The 27,427-nt window shown below is 40.3% G+C and overlaps 1 protein-coding gene across 2 annotated transcripts; it reads right to left on the bottom strand.

Moving 5' to 3' along the window:
• Positions 1–295: 295 nt before the first annotated feature.
• On the bottom strand, positions 296–24,147 carry LOC5569945 (bleomycin hydrolase). Of its 2 annotated transcripts, none has more exons than XM_021848594.1 (6): positions 5,912–6,351; positions 5,643–5,800; positions 5,191–5,574; positions 1,175–1,650; positions 994–1,114; positions 296–933 (listed from the first exon to the last, which is right to left on the bottom strand). In XM_021848594.1, the coding sequence occupies exons 1-6, from the start codon at positions 5,958–5,960 to the stop codon at positions 715–717; spliced, it is 1,407 nt and encodes a 468-aa protein (XP_021704286.1). In that variant the 5' UTR covers positions 5,961–6,351; the 3' UTR covers positions 296–714. The 2 variants fall into 2 exon arrangements, with proteins under 2 accessions (XP_021704286.1, XP_001658844.1); XM_001658794.2 differs by lacking the exon at positions 5,912–6,351 and adding an exon at positions 23,827–24,147 and having other exon boundaries at positions 329–933.
• Between the last annotated feature and the right edge of the window lie 3,280 nt (positions 24,148–27,427).

The following is a 27,427-nucleotide window of genomic DNA, read 5'->3' as shown; positions in this document are numbered from 1 at the left end:
TCCCGGTGGAAGAATCAGTAAAAAATTATGAGAGAATTGGTGGAGGAATCACTAACTATTTCAGCAAGAATTCATGAAGCTTTTCGTTGATGTATTTGAGAAGAACATGTGCAATAGCCGCGTAGTAGTCTTTGAAGGTTTCTCTGTAGTCACCAGGATTCACAGCAAGCAGAAAATGAAAAAAAGATTCCATGTAAGGTCTCCAAAGTTCCATGAAAAATAGAGACTTTCAAGAGACTTGCATTAAAATAGTTATGGAAGTCATCATTGTGCCCGGAATGAGAACAATCAATGGTTACAATATTCGTCTCGTATAGTGTATTTTTCCTTTTTAAAAAAGTTATGTCTTCCGTATTCCTATCTGTTCTTTATATCTGTTACATAGCGATTAATATTTTATTCATTTAAATACAGTACATATTAGCTAGATTAAATTACTTCTTGTCAAATACAAGAATGGCTTCCTTCAAGCTCTCACGCGTGTTTGTAGTTAGCAACATGCGAAAAGCTACGAGATTCGTTCACTATATTTGTTTCTGTTTCCTAAAGCTGCTTTTCATTCAGAAGCTTGAAGTCTTCCTGCTCATAGCAGTTCTGTGTTTGTGTATGCTTTCGAATATCTCAGATCTTATTTTTCTTTCATGCAATTGAAGAAGATTTAAATAAGCGCTAAAGCGTATGTGTGTGTGATGCATGCAAGGCTTGTATTTTTTTTTACTTGGCCAATGTTCCCATCGGATCCCAAGCGGGCAGAACAGTTGGCGTCAGATCGAACACGTCCAGAACATCCTGTGGCACTATGCTGCGATCAACCACTACTTCAAAGACGAATTCCTTGAACCATTCGGCCGTCATGATAAGGTAACCCTTTTCGCCACGGTCCTCTCCCCAGGAGTTTTCTACGCGGAACTTGGTCGGGCTTTGCGTATTGGGCTATAAGAATTGTGGAGTTTACTTGACTAAAACTAACTTAAAACTTCTAAGGATACTTACGTCAACTGACACTCCAGTAAATACCATAGCGTGGGTCATCATTGATTCGCCATACATTAAACGATCAGCCTTATCCATAGTGGTTTGGATATCCACGCCAAATACAAGCTTGAAATCATGTCTGTAAGAGAAAACGAAGGCAATAATGTCTTTCCCCAAAAATAAACCATATTATCCTTACATATCCAGATCTTCAATACCCTGTTTTCCAGCAAAGCGTTTGCTAACTTCGCACCCGAACCAAACCGGTTCTCCGAGTTTCAATGCTTTCGTCACCAAATCCAGCAACGTTTCCACCGGTTGATTGTTGTACAGAACCGGCCGTCCACCGACCACGTTCCCCAGGCAGTCTACCGTGTACGATCGGCCGTAAGGATTCGACGAGCGAGGATCCGTCACCAGACACACCTTGTCGTCCACATTGAAGTACGGTTTCACATACTTCTCGTAGAAATCGGTCGGTTTGATTGGCCCGATGCTTAGATACTTCTTGCTTTTGTCGTAATACTCCCAGGTAAACTTCTCCGGAGGAATGCCGAGGCAGATGCCGACCACGTTGTACACTTCGTTCATTTGCTCCTGGATCTTGCTCTGCACTTCTTTCTCGTCGGCTCCGGCGGCGATCAGGGTACGCAACTCCTTGGCATATTCCCGCAGCTGAAATGTAGAAAATGTTTTTACGAAATTCTGTATTATTCACAATCACACAAAATAGGGCTCTTATTGGAATGGCTCTTTTAAGAGCCATCGTAGAATTTATATTTTAAGAATTTAAGGATATCGTAGAAAACTGAACTGAACAAGCCTATTGTTCGAACTGTTAAATAAATCATTGAACGTTGCAGTCTGCATATTCGTAACTTCATCCTTATGACATTACGGATCGGACTCGATTATCCGAAATATTATTATCTGCGATTTTTTCAGGTTTTATAATACACAATATTATTGTTTTAGCAGTATTGGACGTAGGCAGCGGGAAGCGAGGGAGATTAAAGAGGGGTTGTTTTACACATTTAAACTCGATGTTATGTAGGGTAGATATTCAAATTTTTAAATTCAAATGAATATATAAATTTCTTTTTTATACATAGGTAGTATGATTATTTTAAGAAACATGAGCGTAGTTGGGAACATTAGTAGGGTATACGGTCTACGTGGGAGCCAGTTTAATGCATCATCAATTCCTCCCCCTTTCCCTCATTGGTCTGCATTCTGAGGTGACAGGCGCCGTTGTTGCCTAAAAAATTTTTAGTAAAAATAGAAAATCCCCAGCACTTATACACTGAGGTGTCTGGTAATCCCAAGCAGTCATTCGGTTGGTTCCTTGTGTAAGTGCAGCTGATCTGGCGATACTGGAGTAGCAACCACGGGCGGCCAATCAAGCTCAAGCTCAACTGTAAGGCCGTCTTCAGTGTCATCGTCATCTACTAGACTCGACTTGAAGAAAACTAGCGATTTGGTGTTTTCCAGCAGAAACTTCGTTAGGCTCTACCAAGGATCCGGTAAACACACTGAATAAGGCTGATGTTCACAAAATCAGTTGTTCTCACTGCAGCAAGGTCTACGTTGGTCAAACAAAGCGATCTCTTGATGTTAGATTTAAGAAACACTTGACGGAAATAGGAAAAGCTCAGAAGACGATAGACAAGGGGATATCTCACTAATTTAAATCTAAGGTAGCAGAACATGTCTTCTCAGAGGGTCATTCATTTCATTTATTTAGTTAACATCTATACAGATAACACTGAATCAACACGCCACAATGCTTGGTTCGTAGCCGCATCTCTCCATCCTCGGTTTTGCCCCACGCTTGCCATATCGGTACGCACTTGCTCCGACCACCTTGCTCGCTCCACGCCTTCTTGTACCAACTGGATCCGAAGTGAACACCATCTTTGCAGGGTTGCTCTTCGGCACTCCTGAAACATGCCCTGCCCATCGTATCCTTCCAGTTTTGACCACCTTTTGGACGCCACACACCGTTTTCTTGCACACCGCCAAAGACCGTCCTAAGCACCCAACGTTCGAAGACTCCAAGTGCCTGTAGATCCTCCTCGAGCATCGTCCACTTTCATGCCCGTAGAGGACTACCGGCCTTATGAGCGTTTTGTACATGGCACATTTGGAGCGGGTGTAAATCTTTTTTCACCGCATCTTCTTGTGGAGGCCATAGTAGGGCCGACTTCCACTGATGATGAATCTCCGTATTTTACGGCTAACGTTATTATCAGCCGTCAGCAAGGATCCAAGGTAGACGAACTCGTCGACCACCTCGAACGTATCCTCGTCTATCGTAACACTACAACCTAGGCAAGCCCTATCACGCTCGGCTGTACTTTGTCTTGGTCGCGTTCACCATCAGTCAAACTTTTGCTGCCTCGCGTTCCAGGCGGGTGTACAGGTCTGCCACCTTTTCAAATGTTCGGCCGACAATGTCCATATCATCCGCGAAGCAAAAAAAATAACTGGATCTCGTAAAAAACGTACCCCGGCGCCGGCAGTTGAGCCCGGCTCTCCGCATAACACCATCTAGCGCAACAACAACAGGCACGAAAGCGCGTAAACGCGTTTACTACAGGACACGGCCGCGGAAGATGATTTGGGATAATACTTTGTACTCAAAAGTTTTCACAATCTAACTTGTCGCCTTTCTTGTAGATGGGGTATATTATTCCTTCCTTCCACTCCTCCGGTAGGTGTTCCGTTTCCCAGATTGTACCTATCAACCGGTGCAGACAAATGGCCAGCCTCTCTGGGCCCATCTTTATGGGTTCAGCTCCGAAACCATCCTTATCAGCAGCTTTATTGTTCTTGAACTGATGAATGGCATCATTAACCTTCCTCAAAGTGGGGCTGGTTGGTTTCCATTGCCCGCAGTACTGACGAAGACATTTCCTCCATTGTCCCGTTTTTCATTGCCTGTGCTCTCAGCGCCATTCAAGTGTTCGTCGAAGTGCTGCTTCCACCTTTCGATCACCTCACGCGCGTCCGTCAAAACGCTAACATCCTTATCCATGCACATCTCGGCTCGCGGCACGAAGCCGTTGCGGGATGCGTTGAGCTTCTGATAGAACTTACGTGTTTCTTGAGACCGGCACTCCATGTCTCCTCCGGCGGCTTTTTTTCCCCCGAAAGAGGCGGGTCTGCTGTTGCCGTTCCACGTTCTGCCGGGTCCCTTGCTGCAGCATGACCGCCCGTGCTGTATTCTTCTCCTTCAGATTTTGCCTACATTCCTCGTCGAACCAATCGTTCCGTCGACTCCGTCCCACGTACCCGACGTTGCTCTCAGCTGCATTGTTTATGTCTGCTTTCACTGTTCTCCAGCAGTTCTCAAGAGGGGCTTCATCTAGCTCACCCTCTTCCGGTAATGCAGCCTCGAGGTGCTGCGCGTACGCATTTGCGACATCCGTTTGCTTAAGGTGCTCTAGATCATACCGGGCGGCTGTTTGTACTGTACGTTGTTAACGACGGAGAGTTTTGGGCGCAGTTTAACCATCACCAGATAGTGGACAGAGTTGAAGTTAGCGCCACGATAGTTCCTGACGTCGATAATATCGGAGAAGTGCCGTTTTCAGAGGGTCATACAATGGATTACATGCATGGCCTGATTCGCTACTCACCGCGTTAGCTTCTGCTGATCAACTGTGGACAAGAGCAAAGCAGTTAATCAATCACGACGGCGGATAAAACAATCGTTCCCATAATGTACCTAAAAGCTTTTCAATTTTAAGTATCTGCAAAAGGGGGAAGGTAATTCTGACTAAACCTAGTTTGAATATATAGTATGTGCCATAAAAAAACCATAAAACCATCGTATGTTTTCTTCAAGTCGAGTCTAGTACACGACACTGAAAACGGCCTTACAGTTGAGGTCGAAATACGCGTATGTGTCAAAGAATACAAACTAGTGGAATTTAGTGGTATAGTACTAAATTCGGTTTTTCATTGACTTATTGGTATTCCATTAAACAGCTCGAAATGAGCCTCAAAAATGTTGCACCAGAATTTACTTCAAGTAGAAACATGAAAACACGTGACCGGAGACCGTTTTGATTAAAATAGACTTAAGAGACCATCCATTAAAAATAGAGACATTGCATGACAATAATGCCCAAGTCTCTAAAATGAGACCTGCTCTGCCAGCCCTGTCATATTCATCATCTAAAAGCGTTTGCAGTAGGACTAAGGACCTACCTTACTCTTGATAACGGAATTCATTCGCGTGCTCGCCTCGCAGCTGTAGCTCTCCGGGAAGCATTTCTTCGGCATCAACCCATGCTTGTTGATAAGATTGACCAGCATGTCCCACTGGCCGCCGTCGCAGGTCGGATCCGACAGCAGGAAAGCCACCAACCGGCCGTCCACTTTCTCCCCACGCCGAGCAGTGTCGACGACATTGTTCAGGAAGTAGTTGGCTCGTTCGATCTTGTCCCAGTAGAACAGGTACGCCTGGGAGAACTCGAACTCGTCCAAATTGTACTGCTTGATGAAGGGAATGCGGATGCAGTTCAGTGCAGCAAACAGCCAGCAACGGCCGGAACTCTTCTGATTCGTCAGCGGTTTGCCTTCGTTCTCAATCTGCAATAATGAGAAGATCAAACGTAAGTAGAGTCACTCAAAAGGTCAATGACCTCTCCCATACGCACCTTATATGTGAATACATGTTGGGTGTTTTCCAAGGCCTTTCGCGACATGCACGCTTCGAATGGATCTATCCGGGTGCAAACATTCTGGGCGAGTACATTCTTCGGGCACTCGTAGAAATCGGTCCGACATTTTTGGAAAAATTCCTCCGATAGCGGCGCTGTGCAAGGATGAGAGAAAATAATGCCATGTGGTTATTTATAGACAATGACTGTCACTGTTATTATTATTTGCGTTAAACTTTCGCCGTTTGAGCACATTGAGCTTGAACCTCGATTGCAACCGCAGAAGCAGAGACGCATCACCGTCGAAAGGTACATGATACCGTAAACAAATTGCCACCCATGCGGTGCAAACAATTAACGATCACCGCTGCTGCAGCGAAACAGTGCTTATAGGGAAATGCGCGAGACGGTCCGGGTGAGATCGACGTCTAGAAATAAAGCGATCGACCATTCAAGTTCAAGTGTGTGTAAGAATGTACATGGGGAATTGATAAGACTGCGCGATGCTCGCCAAGGTTTTCAAAGTTGAATAATAATTATCAACGAAAGTTGCACGTTGTTTTTCGCGAATGTGGTCACATTTGCAATTTGGAAGTCTAATGTCAACCAGAACGATTTAGAATCATTTGAACCGGAGACGATGCTTTCGACCACAGAAGGAATTGGGTAAATCCTAATTTTACTGCAAATGCTTGCAAGGTCGACGTAATTACTTGCACTATTTTTGCATATGTTAACAATTTCAATCAAATAATCTGAGCATTTGCTAAATATTTAAATTTAAAAGTTGGCTGATAGAGATTTGTTGTTCCATACCATACTTTTATCAACTACCATCAGTGCACCAGTATCCGCTCACTAGTGTAAAAGTTGGTTTTTCGTGCCAAAAACAAACATTTATCATGGATATATTCAAGCAATTTTAACAACTTTCAAAAGAAGTTGTCTGGCATTATTTTCATTTGATAAAATAATTCTTTATATTGAAAACACAATAGGCCTCTGCACTGTTATGATTTCGCATGGGATTTTGACGTTTACTGGCCTTGTTGTTTACACATTTCAAGGCAGAGTGAAAGAGAGAGATAGATTTTTGTGCAGAGCCCTATACCTCGTGAGCGGTTATTGTTCTTCTTCTTCTTTCTGGCGTTACGTCCTCACTGGGACAAAGCCTGCTTCTCAGCTTAGTGTTCTTATGAGCACTTCCACAGTTATTAACCGAGAGCTTACTATGCCAATTGACCATTTTTGCATGTGTATATCGTGTGGTAGGTACGAAGATACTCTATGCCCTGGGAAGTCGAGAAAATTTCCCTTAACGAAAAGATCCTCGACCGGTGGGATTCGAACCCACGACCCTCAGCTTGGTGTTGCTGAATAGCTGCGCGTTTACCGCTACGGCTATCTGGGCCCCTGGGCGGTTATTGTATCACTAGTATTTTGCGTGTTCCAATAATAGCTCATGCCAAAAATTAAACAAAATTAAAAAAAAACGTCTATTTTAGCATACAGCCTTTTTCAAGAAAAATCTTTTTGCCTCTGTTTGCCTATACTTGGAGCTACATTGTGACACAATAGTTGTTTTATAATAAACATTTGAACACATAACTTCCCATAAATGAGCGAAATCTGGTGTACTGATAATAATCCATAACACCTGATCGATTATTTGCATGCATTGACGTAAACCTGTATGTACTCATGTCAATCATGTCAATCCGTTTTCCTCTTATAATTCAAATCTTATCAAACCAATAAGAGCTCCCGCATGTGAAGAGGGGATTACTATTAGGTAAACTGTCCATAACATGCCCAATTTGTCACATTCGACATTTTGACAATTTCGAGTTTTTACCGTGGAGTCATTCAATGGTAAACACTTGCTATCAACTTACTGAAATCTGTAAGATTCTTCTAGAAAATTCGAAGAAAAAATACCAAGTTGTTTTTCCACACTGGTGAAAGTAACGCAAAACAGTCACATTAAGATTATAGATGAGCCTCGTAATTTAGTAGCAATGAAGTTTCTATCAGAATTATGTTCTGATTATGGGGATTTTTTTTTATTACCGTACGGGTTTGGGCCGAAGGGTCTCAGATTTTCATGATACTTTTTCCACAGGCAGGGCTCATGGATATAGGAATTAAAAAAAAATGAGAAAAATTCAGGGTCGCCTATTTTTCCGGAAAACTCAGGTGGAAATTTTTTGTTTTCCCTTGACACTACTTACTTTAAAAAATCATAACTCAAGAACGAAGCATTGTAGAAACAAAGTTTTTATATGAAAATTTAAGCAAATTTTCTCAAAAATCCAAAAAAAATATGAACTGGAAAAAGTTTTCCACAAAATTTTCCACCGTTGGGAAAATTCGTAAAGAAAAGCCGGAAAAACTATGCCCGAACTCGTGGAAAATTTTCAAAAAAATATTTTCGAGAAGGTAATTTTATAAGCTTTAATCACTGAAATTTTTGGAATGCACTTTTTTTTCGTTTTTGAGCTATGGCCAATTTTGTGAAAAATGTCCAGATGTGCCATATAAGACTTTTCTTTGAAAAATCATAACTCAAGAACGAAACATTGTAGAAAGAAAGTTTTTGTATGAAAATTTAAGCAAATTTTCTCAGAAATCCAAAAAAAAATATGAACTGGAAAAAGTTTTCCACAAAATTTTCCACCGTTGGGAAAATTCGTAAAGAAAAGCCGGAAAAACTATGCTCGAACTCGTGGAAAATTTTCAAAAAAATATTTTCGGGAAGGTAATTTTATAAGCTTTAATCACTGAAATTTTTGGAATGCACTTTTTTTTCGTTTTTGAGTTATGGCCAATTTTGTGAAAAATGTCCAGATGTGCCATATAAGACTTTTCTTTGAAAAATCATAACTCAAGAACGAAACATTGTAGAAAGAAAGTTTTTATATGAAAATTTAAGCATAAGCATAAGCATAAGCATAGATGACCGTACAATTCGTAGTTGCTACTCCGTAATTGACTAGAACAATCGGAGTTGCACAGAGATTTATTGAATGGGGCTTGGGATTAGCTTACCATTCTCAATGTGCACAAATCGAGAGCTCAAATTTTATAAGTCAATAACGGCGCCGGCCACGTCCTTACGATCATCGGGGAAAAGAAGGAATGTTAGTTCGACAACCGTTGTTACTAGAGACCGAGATCACCTCTGCATCTCCACAGTTGTCATGGAAAGAATATTGGGTTAGTGGGATAAGGTAGAGATCTGGGAGTCACCAATGTTTGGTGATGCGATCCATGATGTAATCACGCCTAACCGGATTCGCGAAATAATTCAATAATCGCATTGTACGCCGAACAAGTGTTCGTCACTCGCCAAGCAGGAGCAAGCGACACGATCAATCGATCAAACACTACTAACGGACCGCGCACTTTTTCACTACTGTACTACCGACGCGCGACATGTTCGATCCTGCCCCCATCGCTCGCCCCCGCAGAAGCAAGCGTCAAGGTCGAAGGATCAAACACTACTCAATTTACGTCCCATCGTTTTGACGATAAAATGTGTAATCATTTACCGCTCACACACTAAGTGTGCACAGAGCAACAAATTCACGCGTTTTTCTAGTGAATAATCTGTCAAAACGTTCACATAGAAGCAATGGACCGATGCACGGGTTCATCATTTGACGTTTTAGCGGTGCCGTGTTATGTAGGTAACCATGGAAACTAGTGAACTCGGCACCGCTCAAACGTCAAACTAGTGAACTCGTGCATCGGTCCATGGACCTATGCACGAGTTCACTATCTGACCTTTGAGCGGTGCCGTGTTATTTACGTGACCATAGCAACTAGTGAATTCGGCACCGCTCAAACGTCAAATTAGTGAACTCGTGCATCAGTCCATGGACCAATGCACGAGTTCACCATTTGACGTTTGAGCGGTGCCGTGTTATTTATGTGGCCATGGTAACGAGTGAATTTGGCACCGCTCAAACATCAAATTAGTGAACTCAAGCATTCATCGCGCACCGAAGATACGTAGAAAAATAAAACAAAACGCGCCTACTAAAAACGAACTCATCTACTACACTCTCACGATATCGCTCTACATTCAAGCGAGTGAAATTTTACACCCACATTGTCAACCCCGGCCACGCATCAAATATGCAAGCCTGCCACGACGCCCGAAAATTCCCCCGTCCCTCCCCGCAACTCCACGCAATGGTACATCTACACATTGATGATGTGTCGATCCACCACTACACAGAACCGCACAAAAAGACAAAGAATCCCCCGGGCGCCGCAAGAGACCCACACATCCAACGCGTAACCGAAGTTAACCGTGTACGTGTGTAATAAATACAGTTGCATAACGGCCTTAAAACGAAATCCACAAAATAATCTAGCTACCTACAACCTCGCAAAATGAAGAAAACGGTACTTAGCTTCGGTTTCGGCGACACCTTCGCATTGTGTTGACATGTCTGTCTTGTCTTACGGGACACACTATCACTTGAACAAACGCTTGGCAAAATTCAGCTTTGCATCATGTGTCCGTAATGGATGCGTTCACTGTCAATTAGTATAGCTGCACTACCACAATGATGCATGTAACATTCTTCACCACCCGACGCACGCAACATGAAAAGAAAAAAAATATCCACAGTGGAATGAAAAACAAATCACTTTTGGAATCACTTTTTTTGTGGTTTTATCACTTCGTGTGCTTCATTTTCAACATATTCCCGTAAAAAACACTCATGGAAAACACAAACACTGAAAATCGTTATTAAACTATGGCAAAAACACGTTAAATTTAATAAATAATCAGACACGATACAAGCCCACGACTGCTGCTCAACAGTGATGCCAAGCAACCCAGTTTTTATATGAAAATTTAAGCAAATTTTCTCAGAAATCCAAAAAAATATGAACTGGATAAAGTTTTCCACAAAATTTTCCACCGTTGGGGAAATTCATAAAGAAAAGCTGGAAAATCTATGCCCGAGCTCGTGGAAATTTTTTAATAAAATATTTTTAAGAAAGAAACTTTATAACCTTCAGTTCTGGTAACTTTTAGGATGTACTTTTCTTTAAATCCTGATCTATGGTCAATTTTGTAAAAAATGCAAAGATTTGCCATACATGCCTTTTTGTTAAAAAATCATGACTCAAGACTCATCATGACTTGTCGAACCGGATTCAAATTATCTCAAAAATATGAAATTTTTGAAATGGAATCAGTTTCCCAGGACATTTTTCACTGTTTAAGAAAAAAAAAATGAAAACCCGATTAGCTATTCCAGCTTTCAAACAAAGTATATTTGAAAAGAGCGATCAATAAGATCCAATCCTACAATATTTTTCAATACTTGGAATGGAAAAGAAACAGTTTTTTCAGCTTTGCTTAACGGTGTAATGTTTCATGAAAAATATAATCCAATCCGACTTATACTTCATTAAAACCAATCCCATATCGTTTCTCTCAGATCTTTTAAAAAATTTGCAATTGCTTTGATAAAAAAACCTTGTTTTTCTGATGCTTCGATTGAAATATGGGTTTTCAAAGAAAAGGCTAATATGGTCATTTTTCACAAAATTGACCATAACTCAGGAACAAACAGAAAGTACATCCTAAAAGTTACTAGAATTGAAGTTTATAAAGTTTCTTTCTCAAATATATTTTAATAAAAATTTTCCACGAGTTCGGGCATAGATTTTCTAGCCTTTCTTTATGAATTTCCCTAACGGTGGAAAATTTTGTAGAAAACTTTTTCCAGTTCATATTTTTTTTTTGGATTTCTGAGAAAATTTGCTTAAATTTTCATACAAAAACTTTCTTTCTACAATGTTCCGTTCTTGAGTTATGATTTTTCAAAGAAAAGTCTTATATGGCACATCTGGACATTTTTCACAAAATTGGCCATAACTCAAAAACGAAAAAAAGTGCATTCCAAAAATTTCAGTGATTAAAGCTTATAAAATTACCTTCTCGAAAATATTTTTTTGAAAATTTTCCACGAGTTCGGGCATAGTTTTTCCGGCTTTTCTTTACAAATTTTCCCAACGGTGGAAAATTTTGTGGAAAACTTTTTCCAGTTCATATTTTTTTTGGATTTCTGAGAAAATTTGCTTAAATTTTCATACAAAAACTTTCTTTCTACAATGTTTCGTTCTTGAGTTATGATTTTTCAAAGAAAAGTCTTATATGGCACATCTGGACATTTTTCACAAAATTGGCCATAACTCAAAAACGAAAAAAAAGTGCATTCCAAAAATTTCAGTGATTAAAGCTTATAAAATTACCTTCTCGAAAATATTTTTTTGAAAATTTTCCACGAGGTCGGGCATAGTTTTTCCGGCTTTTCTTTACGAATTTTCCCAACGGTGGAAAATTTTGTGGAAAACTTTTTCCAGTTCATATTTTTTTTGGATTTTTGAGAAAATTTGCTTAAATTTTCATATAAAAACTTTGTTTCTACGATGCTTCGTTCATGAGTTATGATTTTCCAAAGTAAGTAGTGTCAAGGGAAAACAAAAAATTTCCACCTGAGTTTTCCGGAAAAATAGGCGACCCTGAATTTTTCTCAATTTTTTTTTATTCATATATCCATGAGCCCTGCCTGTGGAAAAAGTTTCATGAAAATCTGAGACCCTTCGGCCCAATTTGTACAATAATAAAAAAAAATCCCCTTATTTTACCAATTTTCAATATTAGCTGTTCAAATTTCAGCCTCAAATAAGCACTTCTGAGTTCTTGGTAATTTTTAGAAGATTTCGTTTCTTCCCATGCTATAAATTGCAAACTTGGTGTTCCGTTTACTCAATGCCTACGTTTGTCGAATGTTACAAATATGCAGATATGGACAGTAAAAGATCCATAGAAATGAAAAAAAAAAATGCATTTTGGTCATATTGGCGCTTACGTCAAATATGCAAACATGGGCAGTTTAGACAAAGCCACTTTGTGCACGCCGAAGTTTAAAGAAAATTTATTGGGTACTTGGATTGTCAAGTGCTATCATTGCAGCAAACCATTCAACACCTGTCTTATGATAAGATAACAAGTCGTGAAACCAAGATAAGTGCAAAATAATAAAAATAAAATCCCTCCTTGAAAAAATAGTCAGCCTGTGTTTTCCAGCTTTCTTTCAGTTCATATAGGGACAGGCGGGACAATATGGTCCACCTTTAATTGATGCTTGAAAACAGATTTTGACCCAGATAACATTGGGACCTTAAAACGGATGCTTCAACTAAAACATATTTATATAAAAATATGCGCTTTTAAGCTAAAAAAATCTCATAAGGAACATATGAAGTCGTGTAAATTCTATTTCTTTTTAACAGAACTAAAACCATGTCTACCAACTACCTTATCATGAAAATGTACTAATAATAAATGCCATTTTTGCAGTTCTATTGCAATATCGTCGCCGTCATGATACAAATCAGTTTTTCGTATAAATATTCTGTATTTTTCTAAAATATGTCTTGCAAATGATATTTCCAATCAAAATTATCAGAATTTAGTATGGTGTTTCATAATTCCCGCGGATGGGGAGTCATTGTTCCAGCCTTCCATACCGATACACCTGGAGATCACCACAGCAGACAGAATCACAAATCGACCACGTTCTGATTGATGGACGGCACTTCTCCGACATTATTGACGTCAGGAACTATCGTGGCGCTCACGTCGACTCTAACCACTATCTGGTGATGGCTAAACTGCGCTCAAAACTCTCCGTCGTTAACAACGTACGGTACCGACGTGCAGCACCTCGAGGCTGCATTACCGGAAGAGGGTGAGCTGGATGAAGCCCCTCTTGAGGACTGCTGGAGAACAGGGAAGGCAGCCATCAACAATGCAGCTGAGAGCAACATCGGGTACGTGGGACGGAGTCGACGGAACGATTGGTTCGACGAGGAATGTAGGCAGATTCTGGAAGAGAAGAACGCAACGCGGGCGGTCATGCTACAGCAAGGGACCCGGCAAAACGTGGAGCGTTATAGACGGAACTGACAACAGCAGACCCGCCTCTTTCGGGAGAAATAACGCCGCCTAAAGGAGAAGGAGATGAAACAGCTGTGCCGGTCTCAAGAAACACATAAGTTCTATCAGAAGCTCAACGCATCCCGCAACGGCTTCGTGCCGCGAGCCGAGATGTGCAGGGAGAAGGATGGGAGCATTTTGACGGACGAGCGTGAGGTGATCGAAAGGTGGAAGCAGCACTTCGACGAACACCTGAATGGCGCTGAGAGCACAAGCAATGAAGGTCTGCCCAAGGGGGGAAATGTCTTCGTCGGTACTGCGGAGGATGGAAACCAACCAACCAACCAACTTTGAGGGAGGTTAATGATGCCATTCACCAGCTCAAGAACAATAAAGCTGGTAATAAAGGACGGTATCGGAGCTGAACTCATAAAGATGGGCCCGGAGAGGCTGGCCACTTATCTGCATCGGCTGATAGGCACAATCTGGGAAACTGAACAGCTACCGGAGGATCACATTTCCTCCTCCATGCTTCACCGTTCCCGCCGCTTACGGTTAATCCGCTCGAGCTTCAGGAGCGCCACATCCAAGGGACGGTGAAGCATGGAGGAAGAAATGTGATGGTCTAGGGGTGTTTTTCATGGAGTGGAGTAGGAAGCCTCGTGAAAATCGACGGAATAATGACGGCAGATTGCTACATCAACATCTTGCGGGAAAATCTGGAGGTTTCGCTGATCCAGACGGGCCTTGAAGAGAAATTCATATTTCAGCAGAGCAACGACCCGAAGCATACTGCCAAGAAGACCAAGTCTTTTTTCCGGTTTTGTCGGATTAAACCGCAGAAATGGCCTCCACAAAGCCCAGACCTCAACCCCATCGAGAATTTGTGGGCGATTCTCGATGCCAGAGTTGACAAAACTGGTGTTACCAACAAAAATAATTATTTTGAAACCTTGGAGCCCGCCTGTGAAGAACTACAACACCTACAAAACCTGATGAAAAGCATGCCGAAGCGCCTTCAGCAAGTCTTTAAGGCCATGGGAGGACACATTAACTATTAAATTGCTTTTTATTCTTCTTAAATCATCTTTTCTGGGGCAAAAAAAGAAGTGGGCACTTTTTTTTGTCACTATTTTTTTTTTCTTAATACAAATTGATTTTCTTTTTCTTTGAGTAAAACTCTTTTTTTTATCAAAATTTCGTAAGTGCAACTTTAAAAGAATATCAAAAATTTGAACATTTGAAAAGGTGGCAGAACTGTACACCCACCTGAAACACGAGGCAGCAAAAGTTAGACTGGTGGTGAATGCGACCAAGACAAAGTACATGTTAGCTGGCGGGGCCGAGCGTGACACGGCTCGCCTAGGTAGCAGGGTTACAATAGACGGGGATACGTTCGAGGTGGTCGACGAATTCGTTTACCTTTGATCCTTGCTGACGGCTAACAATAACTTTAGCCGTGAAATACGGAGGCGCATCATCAGTGGAAGTCGGGCGTACAATGCCCCCCTACAAGAAGCTGCGGTCAAAAAAGATTCACACCCACACCAAATGTACCATGTACAAAACGCTCATAAGGCCGGTAATCCTCTACGGGCATAAAACGTGGACGCAGCTCGAGGAGGACTTGCAAGCATTTAGAGTCTTCGAACGTCGGGTGCTTAGGACGATCTTTGGCGCTGTGCAGGAAAACGGTGTGTGGCGGCGAAGGATGAACCACGAGCTCACTCAACTCTACGGCGAACCCAGTATCCAACAGGTGGCCAAAACTGGAAGTATACGAAAGCAGCGAGTTAGGTGGGCAGATCAAGTACGTATCGATTTGGCCAGCGTGGGTAGAAAATGGAGAGATGCGGCCACGAACCGAGTATTGTGGCGTGAAATTGTTGATTCAGTGTTATCTGTTTTGATGTTAACTAAATAAATGAAATGGGAATGTTCCCCGTACAGTGTAAAATTACACTTCAACGGGACGATTTGTTTTATGATCTGCGTGCAGATGTCCTCCTGATTGGCCATTATGCCAAAGATCACTTCAAGCGTGTGCTAGAATTAGGGCTCAAGTAACATGATCGATTTCTCTTCATCGATCCTATCTGCAGGAAATAAAGGTGACAAGATTCAAGTTTATTAGCATTTTTTGTTCAGGGTACTTGATGACGATACAATAGTGCTTTCTGAGATGAAAAAGTTTTAACAAACTTGCATTTTTCACGTTTATTGAACGGAGGATCGCGTAGAGAAAATGATCATGCTACTTACGCCCAAATTCTAGCACACGCTTGACTTGCACTTATACACTGAACTGAAAATTTCTAACCTCTAATTCAAAAGTACTTCATTTCGACTTTAAAGTAAGATAACAATGAAAACTAATGACTTTCAAATATTTAATTTTTCTCAAACTCTGAAAGTTTCAATTGATTTTGAGTATGTTTATCACACCTTGTCATTAATCCTAGACAGAGTATCGAAAGACCATGAAAGTTACAATAAAGAACTCATTTTTTTCAATCATTTGTTTCTGGTGTGTCACGAAGAAGACGCACGATGGCTGGGTGGGTTCGCGTATTTAAAATTTTTTGGAACCTATGGGCTAACCAAACGCCTCTGAACGTTACTAGGAATCAATCTATAGCAATTTTAAGATGGGTTTCTTTTCGAATTTTTAGGGAGATTGCTTAAAAACTTATTTTAAGAGATATATCAATCTTTATAAATAAAAAAGGAGTGGTATTTGTATGTCACGAAATGGCTTGAGAACGGGTCAACGGATTAACGCAAGTTTTTCACTGTTGCAAGGGATGCGACGTGTTCGTGCGGAGAAAAAGTTCGGGAAAGTCTCTGGTATAATCGGGAAAATGGGAGAAGACAAAGGTAGGGTCAATAGGGGCAGTATGGTCCACCTAAGCAAAAGTTCTTGAAATGCATAGAAACAAAATACAATTTAATCGATTCATAAGCTTAATTTGTAGTTTGAAGTATTTCCTTTCATACCACAATTGTATTTTGGTAAAAAAATTACTTAGAATTTTGTTGGGAACATTTTTGAAAAACACTATTTTGTGTGTGACTCTACACTATACGGGGCGAAATGGTCCCCCCTACGGGGCAATATGAGCCACCATACTAAGTCCTATTATTTTAAATGGAAAACCGTTCGTAAGGCTTAATTTAGAAGAAAGGCAGTATACATGATAGAGTTAAGTACAAAAACTGGGTTGAAGTCTGTTTTGAATCATGAAAAGGTATGTTTTGCTGACCGTTCAAAAAATCATGGTTCTAAGAGCTTCAGTTTTCAAACATTATCATTCAAATAAGTTGAACCAATTAAAAATTCTAGTTTTAATTAAAATCACGTGCAACGACAATATTGCAATGAAACTGCAAAAATTACATGCCATTTTTGATTATTTATTTTTGTGATAAGATAGCTTTGACCGGCTATGACCATATTGCCCCGTTCCCAGATGTTTCATATAAATTATGTTTTATTGAAAATTTATTTTAGAATCTATACAATTTCGTGCACATAATGCCATTAAATAATGAAAGAACGAACTGCTGTGAAAAAAATTGAAAACAATAAACAAAACTTTATGCAAAGCTTATTTTTACATCCAAAATCTTATAAGATTTTCGTAGTAGCATCAACGTTTCAGATTTTTATCGATATATGAAGTACAAAATCATATTTTCGCGTGGTTTTCACGTTGGTGGCTAATTGAAGCATACTTTATGAGGTCCTAAGGTTATCGAGGTGAAAAACTGTTTTTTAAGCTCAAATGGAAGGTGACCCATTTCACCCCGTATGACCATACTGCCCCGCCTTCCCCTATTATTTTGAATGGGGGATTTCTTGACGTAATCCAGCAGCCTACTTGATGGCAAAACGAAGTTTGTCGGAACCACTAGTACTTCAATACAAATTAAATCTACGGAATTCCTTCCGGAATTTATCTCAAAGGATTCCTCTATTCTTCTGTTGTTGGGGCCTTTCTTAGCTTAGTGGTTACGGTCCGCGGCTACGAAGCAAAGTCATGCTGAAGGTGTCTTGGTTCAATTCCCGGTCGGTCCAGGAACTTTTCGTAATCGAAATTTCCTTGACTTCCCTGGGCAGGGTACACACGATATACGAATGCGAAAATGGCAACTTTGGCAAAGAAAGCTCTCAGTTAAAAACTGAAAGTGCTCATAAGAATATAAAGTTGAGAAACAGGCTCTGTCCCAGTGAAGACGTGTTGCCAAGAAGAAGAAGAATCAACTACCAACTTCTCTAGTAATCTCCTAAGCGGTTTCGGAAGATTTTTTTTTGTGATTTATTAAGGCATTTGTAGTAAAAATCTTCATGTTTTGCTCCACAAAATATTATCTTCAAAGAAATCATGAAATAACTACCCAGTCCTACAATTCTGTAACCAGTTTACAAACAAAACACGCGACTTCTGCGCTGCAGAGTCAACAGAACGCGCTGTAGGTCAAAGATTCCGTTAATTCGAGGCCACGACAATCGCGGGTTCGCGCGTGCAGATGAAAGGAAGAGAGCAATGCAAGTGTACGTGCTTTGCTTTCGATCTTGATTAGCAGCAGAATACGAATAGCGGTGCAGTGAGGGTACCGTAGGTGGGGACAAAGGGACGCGAGAGGCAAAGGGAAAGTCGTAGTGAGTGTAGCGAAATGGAAAACCGGATTACCAACCTACCTGCCTTTTGCAACAGGAAATCGCGACTAAAGCATACGGGAAAAAAGTGGACACCAAAACAATGTTGGGCAACGTTGGGAGTGAGCTTCATTAGCATCGCAGGTTTACTGCTAACCACGCGCTGCGGGCTACAATTAAGCATAAACAGTAATTCATAACGACTACAGCTGATGGTGCCACCGATAGACCATAGACAATATCTCCAAAGAGATCCAAAACTGGAAGAAATTCTGCGAAACCTATAATTGACTTTGGGATACGAATCAGTAGACCTAAAGACAAACCAAAAGAGGGAGTTTAAAGTTTGATCCATGGTTCGACCATTCTACGAAATGGGTTCCCAATCTTCCACATCCACGGATCATATTACACACACACGGTGAAATAAAACACCATATTTCGTCGGAATTTAACGGATTACGGTGATGTTTCACCGAATACTGTAAAAATTTACCGTACTCCGTTAATTTATTTCACCGAACTGTTCAGCTGTCGAGATTTCACAGGAATCCGTAAAATAATTTAAGTGTGTTTCTTAATATTCTGAGAATATTTCTAATTTTTTTTATGGAAACCTCAAGAGCTGTCAGGCAATAGAGCATTAACGCTACATTACAAATGTATCAATGCACTAATATTACTTTATGAATTTGCTTGGTTGCTTTATGAGCATTATTGCATTAGTTCGACTATATCAGGGTTCTTTTCCACTTTTAAACTACTTTAATGGTAGGCTTACGACAATGCAGCTGCTTTATATAAGCAATGATATAATGCTCCATGGTTACTTGGAAAGTACATGCTGGTTGGCGAAACGTAGCGCGTCAGGGCCCGACTAGGAAGCAGTGTTACGATAGACGGGGATACCTTCGAGATGGTGGACGAGTTGTTCTACCTCGGATCCTTGTTGACGGCTGACAACAATGTTAGTCGGGATATACGAAGGCGCATCATCAGCGAAAGTCGTGCCTACACACCAAATTTTCGATTTATCTTCCAGCAATTTCGTTTGCTGAAACCAATTCAGCAATGCACCATTTTACTGTTATTCAGCATTTATGAAATTGTTTACTGGAGTTCAGTAATTTAATTTGCTGGATACTTGTCAATAGCATCGGAATTGCTGATTTTCAGTAATTTACATGACAGATGATTGATGACCAGCAATGGATTTGAAATTTTGCCGAAAACCAGCAAACATAATTACTGAACTTACATCAGCAATTGTTTTATTTGCTGAAAACCAGTAAACAGTTTTACTTGTCAACCGATAAATATAAAACAGTCCCGCTTGTTTCATTGGCATGGAGTTTTAACGAAAATTTAACCAACCAGCACATTTTTACATCCTTTGGAGTATTGTATTTGGTATGTACTATATTCAATAAAATACTAAGTATTGTAGGATTACTTAAGTGTTTATTTCTAGGATAGGAAGGACACTCGAACGGCAGGCGGTACTTTTCCTCTACCAATTGGTCCTATTCGTTTTCCCAACGGCGCAGAAACATGATGTAAATGTATGGTTTTGTTAAATAAATCATGTCATGTTACGCAATTGCATTTTATGTAATTTCCATATATGTCCAATGAACAATAACTAAATTTTACACCAGCCAGATGCTGCCGATCTGAAATTGCTGGAAAGCAGCAAGATATCCCACTAGAATAACAAATATTCAAGTACTGATTAATCAGCAAACTCAAATTTATATTGCTGGATGGTCAGCAAACCAGCTGTCACCTTGATGAAAATTTGATTTGCTGAAAGATCCAGCAAATTTTGTTTTGCTGGATCGATTGCTGAATTTACAGCACAAAAAAAATCAGCAAAAAATTGCTGGTTTACAGCATTAAAAATTTGGTGTGTACTATGGGCTCCAGAAGAAACTGCCATCAAGAAAGATTCACCCCCGCGCCAAATGCACGATGTACAAAACGCTCATAAGGCGGCGTCCATTTATTACGTAAGGCTAAAATTGGAAATTTTTGACCTCCTCCCCCCCCGTCCGTAACGCTTTTTGTATAAAAAAATTTCAAATTTTTGTATGATCCGTAACGCTTGAGCCTACTCCCCCCCTCTAGAGCGTTACGTAATTTGTGGATGCCGCCTAAGACCGGTAGCATGGGACGTAGATTATGCTCGAGGAGGACTTACAAGCTCTTGGGGTTTTCGAACGCTGAGTGCTAAGGACGATATTCGGCGGCGTGCAGGAGAACGGAATGTGGCGGCAAAGGGTGAACCACGAGCTTGCTCAACTCTACGGCGAACTCTGTATCGTGAAGGTAGCTAAAGCTGGAAGGATACGCTGGGCAGGGCATTTTGCAAGAATGTCGGACAACAATCCTGTAAAGATGATGTTCGCTAAGAGTCCGGTCGGAACAAGAAGGCGTGGGGCGCAGCGAGCTAGGTGTATTGACCAGGTGCATCAGGACCTGGAGAGCGTGGGTCGCAGTCGAGGATGGAGAGAAGCGACCATGAACCGAGTGAATTGGCGAAATATTGTTGGCGAGGTTTTATCAAGATAATTGATGTAAAGCCAAATAAATAATAATAATCATGAAAAATGAAGCAAATTTTCCTCAGAAGTTGATTATAAAATATGTGGTGAATTAAACAAACAGAATTTCTAAAAGTAGGATTCCCATTCTTGGCACTTTTGATTCACTTTGGCAGGTTTTTTTTTTTCAAAGTTGCGGAGTTCATATTTGGCAACAAAATACGTCATTATTATTGCAATGTTTCAGACGATTCGGTCGCGAAAAAAAACCTTGGAAAAGTGAATCATGGAAGTATTCAAGTAGTTTTTACCCTATCAGTTAAATATATACGTAAATATATTAAAGAGTTTTTAAAGAAACCCATTCGGAAATAAAAACTAATTTTTGCGGAAATTCCCAACATAATAAACAAGAATCGCTGAAAGTTTTCCTTAAAAACTATTAGAGAAGATCAGTAGAAGGTTCACATGAGTTATTTCTCTGAGTGGATCACTAAGTAACTTGATCATCAAAATCAGCATATCTGAAGAACATGTTATTTGTAAGCAATCTCTGAATCAAAGAAAAGGCAGACGAAAGTGCCGAAACAACCATTTATCTTTGAAAAATGTAAGAATTCATGGAGAAACACCTCGTAGATTTCGTGGAATATTTTGGGATATATCCTCAGATGAGTTTTTCCTATTTCAGTTCAGTTTAAGATTCCAACCAGTGCAGTTCTAGTTTTAGTTTTTTAAAAAGCAACATCCGCAAGTCCATGTTCTAACTAAGTAAGGGAGAGATGACTGTATATATATAAAAAAACAAGATTTTATCTAAAGTTTTAGGATCGTATTCCGTCTACAGAATCTGGTGCTCCAGATTCGGATCAGTTTTGTTGCCAAAATCGGGGAGTATCAAAGAGGAATTTCACTGTATTAGATTGGCCAAATTTTGGTAGTAAACACTTTTATGGGATGCTCGATACCTCTTTTTTCAATACAGTAGCCACATTACCTCTTTTGAGTTGCGTAATACAGGAAATGATAAGATTGAAATGTTTTCTTTTCAATGGACCAATGCACGCGTTCACCCGTTGACGTTTAAGCCACAGACAAACAGACAAACAGACGTAACACTTAGAACAAATGTCGATCAAAATCATAGTCACGAGGACATGTACGCCCAATGCTAAAATCGGCCAACAGATGGCGGTAGTGTGCAAACGTCAAATACGAACAAAAACGATGCGAGCGCTGCGGGTGGTGAATCGGCCACCTACCATATTTTTGAACCGACCGTTAAAAAGGTGGTCGATGGCCAAAATAAAAATATTAGTAGTAGAACGCTAATGGCGCTGTTCTCACAAAACTGAATTAGTTTATTATCACCTTTAACTGTATCTTTTCATTGTTTGTTCGATGCCATGTTGTAGTGGATGATTTTAAAATTTATTTGACACTTTGAGGACCGGTACTCAAGTGTCAGCGCGTGGCAAACTAGATGTTGGCGACACGAACAGTAGCGACATTAGCATTCTTAGGTTAATGCTTCTACTATGGCCAACGATGACGTCTGTTTGTCTGTGTTTAAGAGGTGCCGTGTTATTTACGTGACGAGTGAACGAGTGAATTCGGCACCGCTCAAATGTCAAATTAGTGAACTCGTGCACGGGTTCATGGACCGATGCACGAGTTCACTATTTGACGTTTGAGCGGTGCCGTGCTATTTACGTGACCATGGCAACTAGTGAATTCGGCACCGCTCAAACGTCAAATTAGTGAAGTTGTGCATTGGTCCATAGTTTATTGTCAGTCATTAGTCTAAGGGCCCATTCACAAATTTCATATCGCTGAAGGGGGTGGGTGGGTATCCTTAAGATGTTACAGCTCATACAAAATTTGAAAAATCTTCATACAAAATGCGTTACGAGGGGGTGGGTGGGTGTCAAAAATGACCATTTTTAGCGTTATAAAATTTGTGAATAAACCCTAAGTCGATGCCTACTTCAATTTAGATTTATTCACCAAAGCCTACTACACGTAATGAGTCATTACGCAACTAAAATCAGTTGCGTAATGACTGTTGCGACACTGCATAATTCAGTGCAGAAAAGTAGACCGATTCGAGGGCAGATTGGTGTGATGAAAAACAGCCTATTACGATGACAAATTAAAAAAACTAATGCACGTTGGTTGGACTTGTACAAACAACGGTTGGAAGTCCCTGTGAACTGAGCCACGGGATCTTGCGTAGTGTTACTATTTTTATGTACACAAGCCCCGAACGATATACAACGAATGGGATAGAAAAGGATAGACGAGAAAAAAAATAGCGTGTGGAGCGTGGAGGAGATGCCGATATTTACAGCTATAATTCACCTACTGACTGACTTTTTATTCGCGGATGGGTTTTACGGCGCGCTAGGCAAAGAGAAAGGACGGATGTTTATGAAAACAAGTTTCGAAGAACGGTATCGTTTGTTTTTCGATTTATTCTCCTCTGCGGACTCCACATTTTGTAAGCCAAGCCTCTACTCTGGTCACGGGAAGATAATCGTAAGCCGATTTAGAGCTCTTTTGGGAGGGTCGATTAGTTTTAGGGGCCATTTGGAGAAATGAGCTTGGAATATGCAAATTGCACTGTGAAAATGCATCAAAGCAAGCTGATTTGCAAACTCCACATAGCCAACTTTCACATTAATTTTAATTCTTTACGGGTCAAAAATAAAAATCAGCATTCACCGCCCATTAGCGGTCATTTTCGTGTCGCTTTGACGTTGATCGGTCGTCATCGCAACAAAGAAAGCATCCATCAAGATACTTCCTTTCTGTTGGGTCGCAGCAGACAAAAAAGGGAGAAAATTAGAGCAGACAAAAGATGGTGACCACATAAAAAACGCACGTTGGGTATCCCTTCGGGCTTCGGGAAAGAAACTCCCACCGATTATATTATATAAGCCAACGCAAATAAAAGATGCAGAAGCGTATACTTTTGCGTGACGAAGCACGAAAGATTTTACTTACTTGGAAACATTATTGATTGATCCGAAGGGTTTTTGCACTTTCTACACTACCAGCCTTTCTCACTTTTTAATCCACAAAAAACAGCGGTTCCTGCGATCTGTGTTCGTACCTCGGCTTGTCCCCGTACAACAGATGACGATAGATTATGATCAAAGAACGCGTTGATTTCTCAGGGAGGAACCGATGCAAAAATTTAAATATCAAACTATGGACGAGAGCCGTTCGGCTTGCTGCGACTGTGACGGAGCAAAAAATCTGCACTCTGCTGACGGTTGTTCTGTGTCTGCTTGTGTTTGCCGAAGTTGTAGCGGCAAGAGGTGTTTCTTCAAGTCTGGCTCGGTCGCGCTCTTTCTCTCTCAAACACGCAAAAAAAAACTGAGCAACGCAAAAAACGTCGAATCTGTCAAAGAACGCAGTGATGCCAAAAAAGCATCAAATAATTTTATAGCACATAGGGTGAAGCACTATGAGCCTTTGAACGTGCCATAAATTCTTTTGTTCTCATGACTTTTACTGTGCGCCGTGTGTTGGTGCTGTCTTGCTCTCTCTCACGGGCAACTTGAAAACAGAGCGCACAGTAAAAGTCAAACGTTTTATAGCATGCATAGGCTCATTTCAAGACTAACAATTCAAAAGGCCTCATCTCCAAAAAGTAAACAATGAGAAAAATGCAATCTCGTTTTGTCAAACAATAAATCAAATTTAAATTATGAATTTAAGCTTTTTATGTTTTTTTTTTCGTCCAGAAAGTCGATGGATAAACTGATTTATAGCTATGAATATTCATTACTATCATTTTAGCAAAAAATCCTGCTAAAAAAACGAGTCAAAGGAAATGAGGCTTTTATTTTACCAAAAGCTGTGCAGCCCTTTTCATTTGTGCCCATAGACGCCGGCCGACGCTGATGAGGCCTGTGAGTTGACGCCTTTGTTTACTCCAAAATGTGTTGAGGCCTTCTAGTTGTGGCTTGTTTTTTCATCATCTTCGGATGTGGCCTTTTGAAAATCATTCAATATTGATGATAAAATACGATAATTGAAGTGTAGAAGAGTTTACGTGGTAAAGCAAGGTACATGGGATCTCTGCAGCAAGAGGAGATTCGTGCGGTCGATTAAATATGTGATTTATTCAATCATCGTCATCGATAAACATAATGGATGTGCTAAGCGAGAGTGTCGTCGAGCAATTATATGGAAATATTTGTTCAATTGAAGTAATATTTCAATTGAACGTTATGTTTCATGCAATTGTAACGAAATCGTGTTGTAATTAATAAGTCGTGGATACAGACATGCTGACACAGGTATTATTAGGTAGTATGATACAAAATACATCACTTCACAGGAACCCGACGGAAAATTTGATTATGTTCGCCGTTGAGACTATCGCTGTGTAAAATAATACAGGGAGCGGAGCGGCTGAAGTATAACTTGTATCTGCTAAGTAAATTTGAAACATTATTTCGTAATTTTAGTTGCAATTTTGATGTTTGTTTAATAGGCCTCAACTCGGTTTCAAGTAAATATAGAAATGGGGCCTTTTTGGGAAAAGGCCGCATTTACGATTAATATCCTAATTATCGGGAAATGAGATGGGGCCTTTTAGAAAAATGATATTTTTTCAACTTTCATGCATATTTTTGCATGACTATTGTATGTTACAGTAAGAATAGGCTCTTATACACTTAAATCAGCAGAAACCCGATTTGTTTACATTTTGGACTTGAGGCCTTTTCAATTGTTGGTCTTGATTTGAGCTTATTCACAAACTTCATTTCGCTGAAAGGGGTGGGTGAGTGTTTTTCGGATGAAGAATATTCATATAAAAAGCGTTACAAAGGGATAAGTGGGTGTTTAAAAATGGTTAATTTTAGCGTTATGAAATTTGTGAATAAACCCTTTTGACACAAAAAAAACTGGAAAAACAGTTTACCTAAATTTTGAGTTGACTTTACCCAAAAATAAGTATATCAATTATTCTCTCAACCCAAAATCTCTCGATATTCTCTCTCTTCTCCACCAATGTTGTCATAAGCCTGATTTGCTACTGAAAAGGAATCGCTAAAGAAATTTCTTGCCGATTCCTTGCAGGAATTTTCTACAGCAACTCCCATTTAAACTGACATTTCTTTTCAAATGCGTACTGCGATCAGAAAAAAGCGCATTCTTGATCATTTCCTTGCTGAAATTTCCCATGCATCAAGATAGGCCGAGAAATTACTTGTCAGCAGCGAATCAGGCTATAAACAGAGAGTGCTGCACATACCTAATGGGGGTAGTTTGGCCCAATAAGCCAAATTTGGGTAAATGCATTATTCTCAAGCTTGGGTTGAATACACTCAATTTTGCGTTGAATCAAACCAAATGTACCTAAGTAAATTTTTCTTATGGCTTCAAAGGCAAAGTACCTAATAGAGGCCTTGGAAATTTAGCCAAATTTGGGTTATTGGGCTCAACTACGGTTTTGCGTTGAAACGAATCAGATTTGAGTTGATCCGCGTTGCCGTGTGAGCCTATGCATGCTATAAAACGTTTGACTTTTACTGTGCGCCCTGTTTTAAAGTTTCTCGTGAGAGAGAGTGAGACATCACCAACACATGGCGTACAGTAAAAGTCAAAAGAACCAAAGAATTTATGACACGTACAGAGGCTCATGATTCATCTTGGCATAGGGCTCATTCACAAATTTCATAACGCTGAAGGGGGTGGGTGGGTGTCCTCGTACTGTTACGGCTCATACAAAATTTGTAAAATATTCATACAAAAAGCTTTACGAGGGGGTGGGTGGGTGTCGAAAATGGCCATTTTTAGCGTTATGAAATTTGTGAACAAACCCTAGGCGTACAAGTCCTGGTGACTATGATTTTTATCGAGATTTGTTCTAAGTGTTACGTCTGTTTGTCTGTGGATAAGCATTCAAACCTACATCACTGGCAGGTAGATAATGATCCTTTCTTCACCATAGCGTTGATAAATAACGTGACTCCATTCAAATGCTCAGAAACAACGAGCTACACACATGGTTACCAATGGCTTTTAGGGCGAGATCAGAAATTATGCGAGAATTGAGCTCAACAGCGGCTTGCAAAGCCAATGTCGATGTGCCCTTTTGAAATGTTTGTCCAGATTTATTAAAAAAAAATATAGCGCACGCAACGTAAAAAAATCGACCTGAAAGCTTTCGACCTATCATCTGGCTCCAACTCCCCATCCAGCCATAAATTTTCACTCCAGCTGTCAAACCATCAAAACATGTCGGGAACAGCCTACTGACACCGCCCATACAACCCAATTGAAAAATAACGAGCAAACATCTCTGGTTCCTAATGGGAAATGGTTCCCACTGACAGCTCAATGTTTGTAAACAAATAACCGTTTGAGGAATAATAAACGATGATGGCGAAATCTTTTTCTTCGAAAAATTTCTTTTCCCGAATAACAACAGTTATTCGAACAAACAAACGGTTGCAAACTATTGGATTGCAGTACAGCAAGTCAATTTGGGTTGAAGTGATTAACTAGAAACACATTTTCGTATTGGAGGAAAAAATCCCTAATATGATTAGGCCATTGTACGTTGTTGCTCTTGAGTTTGATGGTG

The sequence above is a fragment of the Aedes aegypti genome, chromosome 3, assembly GCF_002204515.2.
Source record: "Aedes aegypti strain LVP_AGWG chromosome 3, AaegL5.0 Primary Assembly, whole genome shotgun sequence".
Taxonomy (NCBI): Eukaryota; Metazoa; Arthropoda; class Insecta; order Diptera; family Culicidae; genus Aedes; species Aedes aegypti.
The sequence above is the reverse complement of the archived record's forward strand: the minus strand, read 5'-3'. Positions and strand labels throughout refer to the sequence as shown.

What these genes read in the sequence shown, in the direction of transcription:
- LOC5569945 (XM_021848594.1), bottom strand. Translation starts at nt 5,960, where the DNA reads ATGTACCTTTCGACGGTGATGCGTCTCTGCTTCTGCGGTTGCAATCGA. An exon ending in AACATGTATTCACATATAAG is followed by an intron (nt 5,575 to 5,642) that starts GTGCGTATGGGA and finishes TCATTATTGCAG; the next exon opens with ATTGAGAACGAAGGCAAACC. An exon ending in ATTCCGTTATCAAGAGTAAG is followed by an intron (nt 1,651 to 5,190) that starts GTAGGTCCTTAG and finishes TCTACATTTCAG; the next exon opens with CTGCGGGAATATGCCAAGGA.